A 16,737-nucleotide genomic window follows, 5' to 3' on the forward strand; every position below is an offset into this window, starting at 1 on the left:
TTTTATAATAATTTTTTTATTAGCTAGTGTTATTATGAGTGTAACTATTCTCTGTAATGTATTTTTGATGTGCTTTGTTAAACTTTTTAGTTTTGCAAAACATTTAACCATAGCTCTGAGGACGCATTCATCATTCTAGGGTAAATCGCGATTGGGATTAAGCGATTGAGTTTACTTTCAACTAGTAACACCAGCAGTAAGGCCGAAGAGCGCAAACACCTGCAATAAACCCCTTAATCTGGCTCAAAGGCAGGAGACTACCTACCAATGCCAGCTATGTCTCTGCTGCAATATTAAGCTATAACTCTTTAACACTAACCTAATAAAACAAATTATAAATTCCTTGTACCCAGAGTAAAAAAATATTGCAGAATGTGTGCTTTTACACTGCACTGCAAGAAAAAATCTGATTTTGCACATTTTACAACAAAAAACAGCACAGCAAGCTGACATAGGCACACACCACTGCACTGGCTAAATTACTAAAAGATGGCTGATATTCACTAAGACTAACTCCTCCCTATGGTAGGTTAACAGTGGATTGGACAAGCCTGTTTAATATTCAATGTGTGACATGTTGGCCCTCAAAAATAAATCATTTAGTAATGCTCTGTCTGAATTGGACAGGGGATGTTGTACACATGAATGGACTGCCCTCCTGTACATCACTGCAAATGAAGGTGCTGATTTGTCAAACAATCTCGGCTTCTTCCCCCTTTCCTGTGTTTCCTGTGCTCCCATTTTTTTGTGCACCAAATGTGCCAAAAAAAAACAAAAGCGACTAATAAACATCCAAATATTTGTTACATGCCATTTTGGTCCCATTTCCTTTCGTCCACTCATTTTGCGGACAAATGGGACAAAATTTGGACTAATACATATTCGTCCGAAGACGAATGCACGTCTAACAATTTATTACTGTTAATGCAAAATAGCTGGCAGTGGTTAGTAAGGAATATGTATTTACTTCAGAGTGGATTTGATTTAAATCACTAGTCAGTAAGACTCATTTTAAGGCATGGTTTCCTACATAAAGGTTTCATTTTTAGAATAATATCTTTTCAGATTATTTTTTCCAGTTATATCAGAAAATGACTGATTTAGCTGATATACCTTTAGAAATACATACAAATTATTCGGAGGCAAACTCCAGATAAATTGGTTAGTCATTCATATTTGATCAGATTTTCATCTGCACTTTATTGGAATGACAAAAAGCATCAATACGTTAATAATAACAATTTAAATCGTTTAACTAAAACAATAACATTATACGTTTTGTTTTCATTTTTACTGTTAGTCCCTCTCTCCTCACACACTTATGTTTACTCCAAACAATCTTCTATTCTTTGAGTTTCTTGAAACTTACTAAGCAGCTGATTCATTGTACATAGAATTGCAGGGGAACAATGGAATTAAAGGACTTATGTCACATGACTAAAAAGACAAAGGGACAATAAAGTCAAAATCAAACTTTTATGATTCAGGTAGAACTTGCACTTGTAAACAACTTTCCAATTAACTTTTGTTATCAAATGTGTTTTGTTCTTTTGGTATCTGTATAATTAGGCTCAGAGCAATGCACTACTGGGAGCTAGCTGCTGATTGGTGGCTGCACATGCCTCTTGACATTGGCTCACCAAATGTGTTTAGCTAGCTCCCAGTAGTGCATTGCTGCTCCTTTAACAAAGGATACCAAGATAATGAAGCATATTTGATAATAGTACATTTGAAAGTTGTATAATTGTATGCTCTGATTTATAAAGGAAAAAAATAGGCTTATGTCCCTTTTTAAGGTCTATTTCTCATCTTTAAATGTCTATTTTATACTATGTTTGCTTTGAAGAACAGACATGTTATTTCTACAGGAACAGCAACATAGAAATGCAGCCGCACAAAAAGGCACCACAAATGATACAAAAAAAGTAAAAAATAACTTTTATTAGGAAAATTTAAAACATGGAGGTTAGAAGCCACATGATCCTTAGATGTTTCATGCCCGATGTCGGCACTTAATCATAGGATTTTCCAGCATGGAGCCATCACCCAATTTAAAGGGAAAGCAACCAATAAAATCATTACAATAAAATGACAACAAATGTTGAATACAATTAATCTAATTTACATATGTAACAAGAAAATAAGCCTAATGTTTGAACAAAGCTGCTATATTATGATGGTTATAAATGTGAAATAAACAGTACCTTGCAAACTAAAGCAACAAATTACCAATATTAAATCGTAAGTCATTATAGACAATATAATAGCTAAACTTAAAGGGACACTGAACCCAAATTATTTCTTTCATGATTCAGATAGAGCATGACATTTTAAGCAACTTTCTAATTTACTACTATTATCAAATGTTCTTCATTCTCTTGGTATCTTTATTTGAAAAGCAAGAATGTAAGTTTAGATGCCGACCCATTTTTGGTGAACAACCTGGGTTGTTCTTGCTGATTGGTAGATAAATTCATCTGCCAATAAAAAAGTGCTGTCAAGAGGTCTGAACTAATAAAAAAGCTTAGAGGCCTTCTTTTTCAAATAAAGATAGCAAGAGAATGAAGACAAATTGATAATAGGAGTAAATTAGGAAGTTGCTTAAAATTGCATGCTCTATCTGAATCACGAAAGAAAAAAAAAATTGGGTTCAGTGTCCCTTTAATTGATTTACATCACAAAAGATGGGGAAAATAATTAACCAAATCTGCCACAAATTAAATGAGATTTTCTGACTAAAATAATTTTAATAAATGTTTATGGGAATGGAATTGAAGTTAAACTCTATGCCTGTTCTTATCTATATTGATGAGGTTCAACTCATTCTAATTATCCACTCACTTGATGTTTAATATTATGTATTTGAATTGTTTTAGGTATTAATCTAAAAAAGTAACTCATATCCCATTCACGATTTAGTCCTAGTGGGGTGATTGTCCTTAGTCTATATATCCAATAGTGTTCCTGCTTTAATAGTAACTTATGACTGTCTCCACCCTAGGTTGTTATTTCTGCAAACACAAATTCACAGTTTTGAGAACTACAAAACCACAAATATGTGATAATATCTCTTAAATAGAAAAAATGCCAAATGATCTAACAGAAACCTCTAGAAACGCATAACATTGTAAATGGATTAATGGACTTAATTTATCCAAAAAAAAATATTTCAGCCATCAATATACAGCCTCATGCTGTATAATTAAAAACAAATTCTTATTTTCGGTTGAATAACTTTTGGATTAAATCGTATCTTAAATGGAAAACTATCATCAAAAAGCATTTTATTTAAAAAATCCTATTTAAATAAAGAAAAACTGATATAAATAAAAATACCATTTATTTAATTGATTTTTGTTCACCCTAATTTGCTTGAACTGTAAAGATTTGGATTATAATGTATATTAAAAAGAAAACTATCTTTAGATAGATTTTTCATCAAAAAGTATTAAATAAAAAAAACATTGATTTGTATCCACCCTAGTTTGCTTCAATATGTTTAAATTCCAAAGATGTTGATGTTATTTTATGCTGCTAACATTTTGTACACATAACTTTTAAAAGCACATCAGTCTAAAAAGGAAATGCTTAAAGGGATAGTTTACTTGAAAATGTTTATTGTTTAAAAGATAGATAATCCCTTTATTAACACATCCCCCAGTTTTGCATATTAATACACTGTTTACCTCTATGATTACCTTGTATCTAAGCCTCTGCAGACTGCTCCCTTATCTTTGTTCTTTTGACAGACTTGCATTTTTCATCAGCACTGACTCGTAAATAACGCTACAGTAGTGAGCACAATGTTATCTATATGACACCTATGAACTAGCACTGTCTAATCGTGAAAAACTGTCAAAATGCACTGATATAAGAGGCGGCCTTCAATGGCTTAGAAATTAGTATATGAGCCTACCTAGGTTTATCTTTCAACAAAGAATACCAAGAGAACAAAGCAAATGTGATAATTCAAGTAAATTTGGAAATTGTTTAAAATTGCATGCCCTACCTAAATCATGAAATATAATTTTGACTTTACTGTTCCTTTAAATATGTCCGAGCATATTTATATTTTGGCATATATCCACATGGGTAAAAGACAACCTTCTGGTGAGCTAGTGGCAAGACGTATATGTGTGCAGCCACCAATCACAAGCTAGTTTCCAGTGGTGCACTGCATTGCTACTCCTGAGCCTACCTTGGTATGCGTTTCATCAAAGGATAACCAGTGAACAAGTAAATTTGATAACAGAAGTGAATTTAAAGGTCTCTTTAAATTGCATGTTTTATCTGAATCATGAAAGTCATATTTTCATTTTTTTGTCCTCTCACAATATAAAATAAGATTAACTTTAGTTGTGTGAGCATAAGATACTTTATGCATAATGTATTTGTATTTTTGTTTTCAGAATGAATTACAGCATCGCTGGTGGATTGCATCCTCCGGGATTTCACCTTGTCAATATATTACTACACTGTATAGTCTCTGTTCTGATGCTCAATGTGTTCACAAAGTTGTTTGGTGGAATATCGTATAATAATAACAATAGAGGCAAAAGGGCAATTTCTTTTCCCAAAGCATCTTTGTTAGCGGCATTGCTTTTTGCTGTTCATCCGGTACATACTGAGTGTGTAAGTATCTCCCTTTTAATATAGCCAATAACCACATAGTGATTATGTGAAAAAGAATAAAATCAGTTTTATGATGTTATTAAAGAAATTCTAATCATGCCGTAACTGAACTAAAACCAAGCATGGGCTAATTTACAGAAATATTCACACCTACTTTAAAAGTGAGTGTCTGAAACCTCTCAAGCTTGGATTAGACCAAAATCGAATATTTTGCAGCTCACAAAGACTGTTATAAATTAGTTTTTTAAAGGGACAGTCTTCTCCAGAATTGTTATTGTTTTAAAAGATAGATAATCCCTTTATTACCCATTCCCCAGTTTTGCATAACCAGCACAGTTATATTAATATACATTTTACCTCTGTGATTACCTTTTATCTAAGCCTCTGCAGACTGCTCCCTTTTTCTAGTTCTTTGGACAGACTTGCATTTTTGCCAATCAGTGTTGACTCCATGGGAGTGAGTACAAAGTTATCTATATGGCACACAATAAAATAATTGTCCAAACGCAGCTAAGAGGCGACCTTTAAGGGCTTAGAAATAAGCATATCAGCCTACCTAGGTTTAGCTTTCAACAAAGAATACAAAGAGAACAAAGCACATTTGATGATGAAGAATTTAAATTGGAGAGTTGTTTAAAATTGCATGCCCTATCTGAATCATGAAAGTTTAATTTTGACTAGACTGCCCCTTTAACATGTTTTTTTGCTGCTTTATGTATTAATTCATTTTGAATTAAAAGCACTTTCGTGGTTTTGCTTTTAAATATGTTTTGTTGCTTTGAGCAATAGTGTAATAATACCTATTAACATAGAATACCATCATTTTATTAATTTACTTAACATTGATATGCTGCACAGTTCTCTAAAATATATTCATATTCTGATTAATTTATTTTCCTTATAGAAATGTGCAACATGGGTACTGTGTAATTTTATATTAATATAATGACTAATGATCTAAGTAACACACAATACAAATTGTAATAACTGTAACATTCTCAAAAAAAATTATGTCACATGACTAAAAAAGACTTAAAGGGACAGTAAAGCCAAAATTAAACTTTTGATTCAGGTAGAGCTTGCTCTTGTAAGCTACTTTTCAATTTACTTCTAGTATCCTATTTGTTTTGTTTCCTTTGTATCCTTTGTTGAGAGGTATACCTAGCAATACAGTACTGGGAGCTAGTTGTTGATTAGAGGCAGCACAAATATGCCTCTGTTTATCCAGTGTATATAGCTAACCCCCAGTAGTGCATTGCTGCTCTTTCAATAAAGACCAAGAGAATAAAGCAAATTAGATAGCAGAAGTAATCTGGAAAGCTGTTTAAAATTGTATGCTCTGTCTGAATCATGAAAGTAAAACTTAGTGTTTCAGGCCCCTTTAAGGTCAGGTTTTAGAATGCATGTAGTATTTTTCAGATTGCTGTGCATCTTCTTCTGTTGAGTAATTTAATCTATGTGAAAAGTACTTGCAACGTGCTGTTTTGTTTTTCTTCCAGGTTGCAGGAATTGTTGGTAGGGCAGACCTGCTCTGTGCATTATCTGTTGTATTATCATTTCTTGGGTACTGCAAATCACTTCCAGGAAGTAAGTATGCTGTTATATTTTTAGAGATGGTACAGAACATGCTATTTTGTTGTTGTTGTTGTTGTATGCAGACTCAAACTAGAGGGCTGGCCATCATGGGAACAGTTGAAAACATTGTTTACCCTTGAGATGCCATGGCTTTGTATTGGTTGTTATGTTATATGTGGGTGTTTTATTATTTAAAGAGACCGTAAAGTCAAAATTAAACTTTCAGGATTTAGAAAGAACATTCATTTTAAACAACTTTTCAATTTCTTTGCAAGACAGGAGGCTCCTATTTTGTTTCACTTCCTTTACTAAATCTCTCCAGCAGTAAAACATGGCAATTTTTTTTTTTTTAAAGGGACAGTCAACACCAGAATTTTTGTTGTTTAAAAAGATAGATAATCCCTTTATTACCCATTCCATTCCACCCCCTTATTTCAGTTCTTTTGACAGACTTGCATTTTAGCCAATCAGTGCTGACTCCTGGGTAACTTCACGTGCATGAGCTCAATGTTATCTATATGACACACATGAACTAACGCTCTCTAGTGGTGTTTACATTTTCATGCTCTATCCAATCCATTTAAGTTCAGTTTTTAATTTACTGCCCCTTATATGCAGTTTGTGTGTCACACTAACTAAAGGGGCCATAGCATGATAGGCTTAAAGGGATTTGAAATCCAAACATTTTCTTTTGTAATTCAGACAGAGCATGCCATTTAAAAAAGCTTCCAATTTACTTCACAGTTTACTTTTATTTCTGAACTGCACAACGGTGTCTCTGAAATCTACATTATAACCCCCAAAAGCCCATATCAGCCCCTTTTTTACGCGTGGTTACCCTTGATGACAATTTAGTAAGGTGATCACAGTAACGGCAGTGGTCACTTGATTATTTTTAACATTATTTACTAAAATCTATGCAAAAATTATACATATTTTTTACAGTTTCTGCCACAGCTATCTGGCATGCCATGAACTATAAATATGATAATGGCATATTTTGAATCCACTGGGCCTGCTGAAAAAAACAATCTATAATTTGTGTGGGTCACGCCTTGGAATTTGACTTACAATAGGGTTTAAATGTAGGTAGCAAAAAAATTGGCTCAGCACTGGGGTGTAAAAAAGGCTTAAAATCACATGCTGTATCTGAATCATGAAAGATACATTTTGGGTTTCATATGCCTTTAATAACCAGGGGGAAAAAGGCCCAAGTTGTAACTTCTTAATACTAACTGTATCTTGCTGTAACTCTGAAGCTCCCAACCCAGCCTGGAAAAGTGAGGTTTTTAAGATTATGGGGCCTATTTATCAAAGGTCTTGCGGACCTGATCCGACAGTGCTGATCAGGTCCGCAAGACCTCGCTGAATGCGGAGAGCAATACGCTCTCCGTATTCAGCATTGCACCAGCAGCTCACAAGAGCTGCTGGTGCAACGCCGCCCCCTGCAGACTTGCGGCCAATTGGCCACCAGCAGGGATGTGTCAATTAACCCAATCGTACTCGATCGGGTTGATTTCTCTTGTTAAGTGTATCCAGTCCACGGATCATCCATTACTTATGGCAGAGCTTTCCAAACTTTTCATGTTGTGACACACTTTTTCGACCTTCATAATTTCGCGACACAGTAATTAATTCAGTTGTTCTAGCAAAAAGGAGGTTAAACTAACTTGTTTTAAAAGATATGGACACATACATACATACATTATATAATAACATAATGTATTTACAAGTAACAGTAAGTATGTGCAAGAATTAAAAAAAAGTTTAATAACACCAATAGCTACTTACTAGTTTAATGGGCTGTATGAGGTTGATGGGATGAACACAATTTCTGAATATTTGGTGTAATATTAGATAAACACTCGCATTTCATCATCAAGCATTTTTAAGCTTCCCCTTCCTATCCATATATCAGGAGCAGCAATGCACTACTGGGAGCTAGCTGCAAAAACACCCCACTGACTTCTGACTTCAGCTCAGCGTTTAAGCTGCCGCCCTCAGAGCTCCGTGAGCTGGACTGACTACTGCCCACGCTGCAAACACACTGCTGGTCCACTCACTGACTACACATGCAGTCACGAGCCAATTAAGGAGACTACACGTGCAGTCAGGAGCCAATGTGCCGCCAAAGCTGCCAATGGGAATAGTTTCAGTTCCCACTGAGCTGCGCCAATTGGTTAAGATGATCTGTGACCCACTGGGTATCAATCACGTGTCAACCATGTGATATGCATAGCAGGCAGGCGGAAAGTCAGAAACCAAAAAATAAATAAAAAATTAAATTTAAAAAAATTTGTGCTGAAGCAGGGACACACCTACACACTGCTGCCGACACACTAGTGTGTCCCGACACACAGTTTGGAAAGCACTGACTTATGGGATATTCTCCTTCCCAACAGGAAGTTGCAAGAGGATCACCCACAGCAGAGCTGCTATATAGCTCCTCCCCTAACTGTCATACCCAGTCATTCTCTTGCAAGCCTCAACCAAGATGGAGGTCGTAAGAGGAGTGTGGTGTTTTATACTTAGTTTATTCTTCAATCAAAAGTTTGTTATTTTTAAATGGTGCCGGAGTGTACTGTGTATCTCAGGCAGTATTTAGAAGAAGAATCTACCTGCGTTTTCTATGATCTTAGCAGAAGTAACTAAGATCCATGGCTGTTCTTACATATTCTGAGGAGTGAGGTAACTTCAGAGAGGGAATGGCGTGCAGGTTTTCCTGCAATAAGGTATGTGCAGTTAATATTTTTCTAGGGATGGAATTTGCTAGAAAATGCTGCTGATACCGAACTAATATAAGTAAAGCCTTAAATGCAGTGATAGCTACTGGTATCAGGCTTATTAATAGAGATGCATACTCTTATAAAAATGTAATATAAAACGTTTGCTGGCATGTTTAATCGTTTTTATATGTATTTGGTGATAAAACTTATTGGGGCCTAGTTTTTTTCCACATGGCTGGCTTGAATTTGGCCTAGAAACGGTTTCCTTAGGCTTTCCACTGTTGTAATATTAGTGGGAGGGGCCTATTTTGCTGTTTTTTTGCACAGCAAAAATTACAGACACAGACATCCAGCTTCTTCCTGCATGATCCAGGACATCTCTGGAGGGCTCAAAAGGCTTCAAAGTCGTTTTTGAGGGAGGTAAAAAGCCACAGTAGAGCTGTGGCAGTTGTTGTGACTGTTTGAAAAAAAAAACAAAACAAAAAAAAAACGTTTTTGTCTTTTATTATTTTTTGGGTATTAAGGGGTTAATCATCCATTTGCAAGTCGGTGCAATGCTCTGCTAACTTGTTACATACACTGTAAAAATTTCGTTAGTGTAACTGCCTTTTTTCACTGTTATTTCAAATTTGTGTTTCTTAAAGGTGCAGTAACGTTTTTTATATTGCTTGTAAACTTGTTTAAAGTGTTTTCCAAGCTTGCTAGTCTCATTGCTAGTCTTTTTAAACATGTCTGACACAGAGGAAACTACTTGTTCATTATGTTTGAAAGCCATGGTGGAGCCCCATAGGAGAATGTGTACTAAATGTATTGATTTCACCTTAAACAGTAAAGATCAGTCTTTAAATATAAAAGAAATATCACCAGAAGATTCTGACGAGGGGGAAGTTATGCCGACTAACTCTCCCCACGTGTCAGACCCTTCGCCTCCCGCTCAGGGGATGCACGCTAATATGGCGCCACTTACATCAGGGACGCCCATAGCGATGACCTTGCAGGACATGGCTGCAATCATGAATAATACCCTGTCAGAGGTATTATCCAGGTTGCCTGAATTAAGAGGCAGGCGCGATTGCTCTGGGGTTAGGAGAAATACAGAGCGCGCAGATGCTGTAAGGGCCATGTCTGATACTGCGTCACAATATGCAGATCATGAGGACGGAGAGCTTCAGTCTGTGGGTGACATCTCTGATTCGGGGAATCCTGATTCAGAGATTTCTAATTTTAAATTTAAGCTTGAGAACATCCGAACATTAGCTGCTCTGAATGACTGTAACACAGTTGCAGTACCAGAGAAATTGTGTAGGCTGGATAAATACTATGCGGTACCGGTGTGTACTGATGTTTTTCCTATACCTAAAAGGCTTACAGAAATTATTAGCAAGGAGTGGGATAGACCGGGTGTGCCTTTTTCCCCACCTCCTATATTTAGAAAAATGTTTCCAATAGACGCCACTACACGGGACTTATGGCAGACGGTCCCTAAGGTGGAGGGAGCAGTTTCTACTTTAGCAAAGCGTACTACTATCCCGGTTGAGATCAGTTGTGCTTTTTCAGATCCAATGGATAAAAAATTGGAGGGTTACCTTAAGAAAATGTTTATTCAACAAGGTTTTATTTTACAGCCCCTTGCATGCATTGCGCCTGTCACGGCCGCGGCGGCATTCTGGTTTGAGGCCCTGGAAGAGGCCATCCATACAGCTCCATTGACTGAAATTATTGACAAGCTTAGAACACTTAAGCTAGCTAACTCATTTGTTTCTGATGCCATTATTCATTTGACTAAACTAACGGCTAAGAATTCCGGATTCGCCATCCAAGCGCGTAGGGCGCTATGGCTTAAATCCTGGTCAGCTGACGTGACTTCGAAGTCTAAATTATTCAACATTCCTTTCAAGGGGCAGACCTTATTCGGGCCTGGTTTGAAGGAAATTATTGCTGACATTACTGGAGGTAAGGGTCACACCCTTCCTCAGGACAGGGCCAAAGCAAAGGCCAAACAGTCTAATTTTCGTGCCTTTCGAAATTTCAAGGCAGGTGCAGCATCAACTTCCTCCGCTTCAAAACAAGAGGGAACTTTTGCTCAATCTAAGCAGGCCTGGAAACCTAACCAGTCCTGGAACAAAGGCAAGCAGGCCAGAAAGCCTGCTGCTGCCTCTAAGACAGCATGAAGGAACGGCCCCCTATCCGGCGGCGGATCTAGTAGGGGGCAGACTTTCTCTCTTCGCCCAGGCGTGGGCAAGAGATGTTCAGGATCCCTGGGCGTTGGAGATCATATCTCAGGGATATCTTCTGGACTTCAAAGCTTCCCCTCCACAAGGGAGATTTAATCTTTCAAGGCTATCTGCAAATCAGATAAAGAAAGAGGCATTCCTACGCTGTGTTCAAGACCTCCTAGTTATGGGAGTGATCCATCCAGTTCTGCGGACGGAACAAGGACAGGGTTTTTATTCGAATCTGTTTGTGGTTCCCAAAAAAGAGGGAACCTTCAGACCAATTTTGGATCTAAAGATCTTAAACAAATTCCTCAGAGTTCCATCTTTCAAAATGGAAACTATTCTGACCATCCTACCCATGATCCAAGAAGGTCAGTACATGACCACAGTGGACTTAAAGGATGCCTACCGATTCACAAAGATCATCATCGGTTTCTAAGGTTTGCCTTTCTAGACAGGCATTACCAATTTGTAGCTCTTCCCTTCGGGTTGGCTACAGCCCCGAGAATCTTTACAAAAGTTCTGGGCTCACTTCTGGCGGTTCTAAGACCGCGAGGCATAGCGGTGGCTCCGTGTCTAGACAACATCCTGATACAGGCGTCAAGCTTTCAAGTTGCCAAGTCTCATACAGAGATAGTTCTGGCATTTCTGAGGTCGCACAGGTGGAAAGTGAACGAGGAAAAGAGTTCTCTATCCCCACTCACAAGAGTCTCCTTCTTAGGGACTCTTATAGATTCTGTAGAAATGAAAATTTACCTGACGGAGTCCAGGTTATAAAAACTTCTAAATGTTTGCCGTGTTCTTCACTCCATTCCGCGCCCTTCGGTAGCTCAGTGTATGGAGGTAATCGGCTTAATGGTAGCGGCAATGGACATAGTGCCATTTGCGCGCCTTCATCTCAGACCGCTGCAATTATGCATGCTTAGTCAGTGGAATGGGGATTACACAGATTTGTCCCCTCTGCTAAATCTGGATCAAGAGACCAGAGATTCTCTTCTCTGGTGGTTGTCTCGGGTACACCTGTCCAAGGGTATGACCTTTCGCAGGCCAGATTGGACAATTGTAACAACAGATGCCAGCCTTCTAGGTTGGGGTGCAGTCTGGAATTCCCTGAAGGCACAGGGATCGTGGACTCAGGAGGAGAAACTCCTTCCAATAAATATTCTGGAGTTAAGAGCGATATTCAATGCTCTTCTGGCTGGGCCTCAGCAACACTGAGGTTCATCAGATTTCAGTCGGACAACATCACGACTGTGGCTTACATCAACCATCAAGGGGGAACCAGGAGTTCCCTAGCGATGTTAGAAGTCTCAAATATAATTCGCTGGGCAGAGTACCACTCTTGCCACCTGTCAGCAATCCATATCCCAGGCGTGGAGAACTGGGAGGCGGATTTTCTAAGTCGTCAGACTTTCCATCCGGGCGAGTGGGAACTCCATCCGGAGGTGTTTGCTCAGTTGATTCAACGTTGGGGCAAACCAGAGTTGGATCTCATGACGTCTCGCCAGAACGCCAAGCTTCCTTGTTACGAATCCAGGTCCAGGGACCCAGAAGCGACGTTGATAGATGCTCTAGCAGCGCCTTGGTTCTTCAACCTGGCTGATGTGTTTCCACCGTTTCCTCTGCTCCCTCGACTGATTGACAAAATCAAACAGGAGAGAGCATCGGTGATTCTGATAGCACCTGCGTGGCCACGCAGGACTTGGTATGCAGACCTAGTGGACATGTCATCCTTTCCACCATGGACTCTGTCTCTAAGACAGGACCTTCTGATACAAGGTCCTTTCAATCATCCAAATCTAATTTCTCTGAGACTGACTGCATGGAGATTGAACTCTTGATTCTATCAAAGCGTGGCTTCTCCGAGTCAGTAATTGATACCTTAATACAGGCACGAAAGCCTGTTACCAGGAAAATCTACCACAAGATATGGAGTAAATATCTTTATTGGTGTGAATCCAAGAATTACTCATGGAGTAAGGTTAGGATTCCTAGAATATTGTCTTTCTTCTGTTAAGTGTGATCAGTCCACGGGTCATCATTACTTCTGGGATATTACTCCTCCCCAACAGGAAGTGCAAGAGGATTCACCCAGCAGAGCTGCATATAGCTCCTCCCCTCTACGTCACTCCCAGTCATTCTCTTGCACCCAACGACTAGATAGGATGTGTGAGAGGACTATGGTGATTATACTTAGTTTTATATCTTCAATCAAAAGTTTGTTATTTTAAAATAGCACCGGAGTGTGTTATTACCTCTCTGGCAGAGTTTGAAGAAGAATCTACCAGAGTTTTTGCTATGATTTTAACCGGAGTAGTTAAGATCATATTGCTGTTTCTCGGCCATCTGAGGAGAGGTAAACTTCAGATCAGGGGACAGCGGGCAGATGAATCTGCATAGAGGTATGTAGCAGCTTTTATTTTCTGACAATGGAATTGATCAGAAAATCCTGCCATACCGATATAATGTCATGTATGTATACTTTACACTTCAGTATTCTGGGGAATGGTACTTCACTAGAATTACACTGTAAGAAGTACATAAAGCTGTTTAATAACTAGAAATTATGTTTAACGTTTTTGCTGGAATGTAAAATCGTTTTCATTTGCTGAGGTACTGAGTGAATAAATGTTTGGGCACTATTTTTCCACTTGGCAGTTGCTTAATCTTTTTTCTGACAGTTTCTGTTCTCTCTCACTGCTGTGTGTGAGGGGGAGGGGCCGTTTTTTGGCGCTTTTGCTACGCATCAGATATTTCAGTCAGCAGCTCATTGTATTTCCTGCATGATCCGGTTCATCTCTACAGAGCTCAGGGGTCTTCAAAACTTATTTTGAGGGAGGTAATTTCTCTCAGCAGAGCTGTGAGAATCATAGTTGACTGAGATAAAAAACGTTTATTCTGTAATTTGCTTTCAGAATTTGTTATGTTTGCTAATGGGATTAAACCTTTGCTAAAGTTGTGTTGTTTATAAGGATTGAGGCTATAACTGTTTCAATTTATTAATTTTCAACTGTCATAGATCTTCTGTGCTTCTTAAAGGCACAGTACGTTTTTAATATTATTCTAATTGAATTGTATTCCAAGTTGCAAGTTTATTTGCTAGTGTGTTAAACATGTCTGATTCAGAGGAAGATACCTGTGTCATTTGTTGCAATGCCAAAGTGGAGCCCAATAGAAATTTATGTACTAACTGTATTGATGCTACTTTAAATAAAAGTCAATCTGTACAAATTGAACAAATTTCACCAAACAACGAGGGGAGAGTTATGCCGACTAACTCGCCTCACGTGTCAGTACCTGCATCTCCCGCTCGGGAGGTGCGTGATATTGTAGCGCCGAGTACATCTGGGCGGCCATTACAAATCACATTACAGGATATGGCTACTGTTATGACTGAGGTTTTGGCTAAATTACCAGAACTAAGAGGTAAGCGTGATCACTCTGGGGTGAGAACAGAGTGCGCTGATAATATTAGGGCCATGTCAGACACTGCGTCACAGGTGGCAGAACATGAGGACGGAGAACTTCATTCTGTGGGTGACGGTTCTGATCCAAACAGACTGGATTCAGATATTTCAAATTTTAAATTTAAACTGGAAAACCTCCGTGTATTACTAGGGGAGGTGTTAGCGGCTCTGAATGATTGTAACACAGTTGCAATACCAGAGAAAATGTGTAGGTTGGATAAATATTTTGCGGTACCGGCGAGTACTGAGGTTTTTCCTATACCTAAGAGACTTACTGAAATTGTTACTAAGGAGTGGGATAGACCCGGTGTGCCGTTCTCACCCCCTCCGATATTTAGAAAAATGTTTCCAATAGACGCCACCACACGGGACTTATGGCAAACGGTCCCTAAGGTGGAGGGAGCAGTTTCTACTTTAGCTAAGCGTACCACTATCCCGGTGGAGGATAGCTGTGCTTTTTCAGATCCAATGGATAAAAAATTAGAGGGTTACCTTAAGAAAATGTTTGTTCAAAAAGGTTTTATATTGCAACCCCTTGCATGCATTGCGCCGATCACGGCTGCAGCGGCATTCTGGATTGAGTCTCTGGAAGAGAACATTAGTTCAGCTACTCTGGACGACATTACGGACAGGCTTAGAGTCCTTCAACTAGCTAATTCATTCATTTCGGAGGCCGTAGTACATCTTACTAAACTTACGGCGAAAAATTCAGGATTCGCCATTCAGGCACGCAGGGCGCTGTGGCTAAAATCCTGGTCAGCTGATGTTACTTCTAAGTCTAAATAGCTTAATATACCTTTCAAAGGGCAGACCTTATTCGGGCCCGGGTTGAAAGAGATTATCGCTGACATTACAGGAGGTAAAGGCCATGCCCTGCCTCAGGACAAAGCCAAAGCTAAGGCTAGACAGTCTAATTTTCGTTCCTTTCGTAATTTCAAAGCAGGAGCAGCATCAACTTCCTCTGCACCAAAACAGGAAGGAGCTGTTGCTCGCTACAGACAAGGCTGGAAACCTAACCAGTCCTGGAACAAGGGCAAGCAGACCAGGAAACCTGCTGCTGCCCCTAAAACAGCATGAATTGAGGGCCCCCGATCCGGGATCGGATCTAGTGGGGGGCAGACTTTCTCTCTTCGCCCAGGCTTGGGCAAGAGATGTCCAGGATCCCTGGGCGCTAGAGATAATATCTCAGGGATACCTTCTGGACTTCAAATACTCTCCTCCAAGAGAGAGATTTCATCTGTCAAGGTTGTCAACAATCCAGACAAAGAAAGAGGCGTTTCTACGCTGCGTACAAGAGCTCTTGTTAATGGGAGTAATCCATCCAGTTCCACGATCGGAACAGGGACAGGGGTTTTACTCAAATCTGTTTGTGGTTCCCAAAAAAGAGGGAACTTTCAGACCAATCCTGGACTTAAAGATCCTAAACAAATTCCTAAGAGTTCCATCGTCCAAGATGGAGACTATTCGGACAATTTTACCTATGATCCAAGAGGGTCAGTACATGACCACTGTAGATTTAAAAGATGCTTACCTTCACATACCGATTCACAAAGATCATTACCGGTACCTAAGGTTTGCCTTCCTAGACAGGCATTACCAGTTTGTGGCTCTTCCATTCGGATTGGCTACAGCTCCAAGAATCTTCACAAAGGTTCTGGGAGCTCTTCTGGCGGTACTAAGACCGCGGGGAATCTCGGTAGCTCCATACCTAGACGACATTCTGATACAAGCTTCAAGCTTTCAAACTGCCAAGTCTCATACAGAGTTAGTACTGGCATTTCTAAGGTCACATGGATGGAAGGTGAACGAAAAGAAAAGTTCACTCGTTCCACTCACAAGAGTTCCCTTCCTGGGGACTCTTATAGATTCTGTAGAAATGAAGATTTACCTGACAGAGGACAGGCTAACAAGACTTCAAAGTGCTTGCCGCACCCTTCATTCCATTCAACACCCGTCAGTGGCTCAATGCATGGAGGTAATCGGCTTAATGGTAGCGGCAATGGACATAGTACCCTTTGCACGCTTACACCTCAGACCACTGCAACTGTGCATGCTAAGTCAGTGGAATGGGGATTACTCAGACTTATCCCCTTCTCTGAATCTGGATCAAGAGACCAGAAA

General features: G+C 39.1%; 1 protein-coding gene across 2 annotated transcripts in view; it reads left to right on the forward strand.

Annotated features, from left to right (window-relative positions):
- TMTC4 (transmembrane O-mannosyltransferase targeting cadherins 4) overlaps positions 1–16,737 on the forward strand; it is a 270,820-nt gene that overhangs the window by 59,013 nt on the left and 195,070 nt on the right. For both annotated transcript variants that reach the window (XM_053707811.1, XM_053707810.1), the window contains exons 4-5: positions 4,410–4,632; positions 6,132–6,219. In XM_053707811.1, coding sequence (XP_053563786.1) covers positions 4,410–4,632; positions 6,132–6,219 — 311 coding nt within the window. The remainder of the gene's footprint in view (positions 1–4,409; positions 4,633–6,131; positions 6,220–16,737) is intronic.

Source organism: Bombina bombina, chromosome 3, assembly GCF_027579735.1.
Source record: "Bombina bombina isolate aBomBom1 chromosome 3, aBomBom1.pri, whole genome shotgun sequence".
Classification (NCBI taxonomy): Eukaryota; Metazoa; Chordata; class Amphibia; order Anura; family Bombinatoridae; genus Bombina; species Bombina bombina.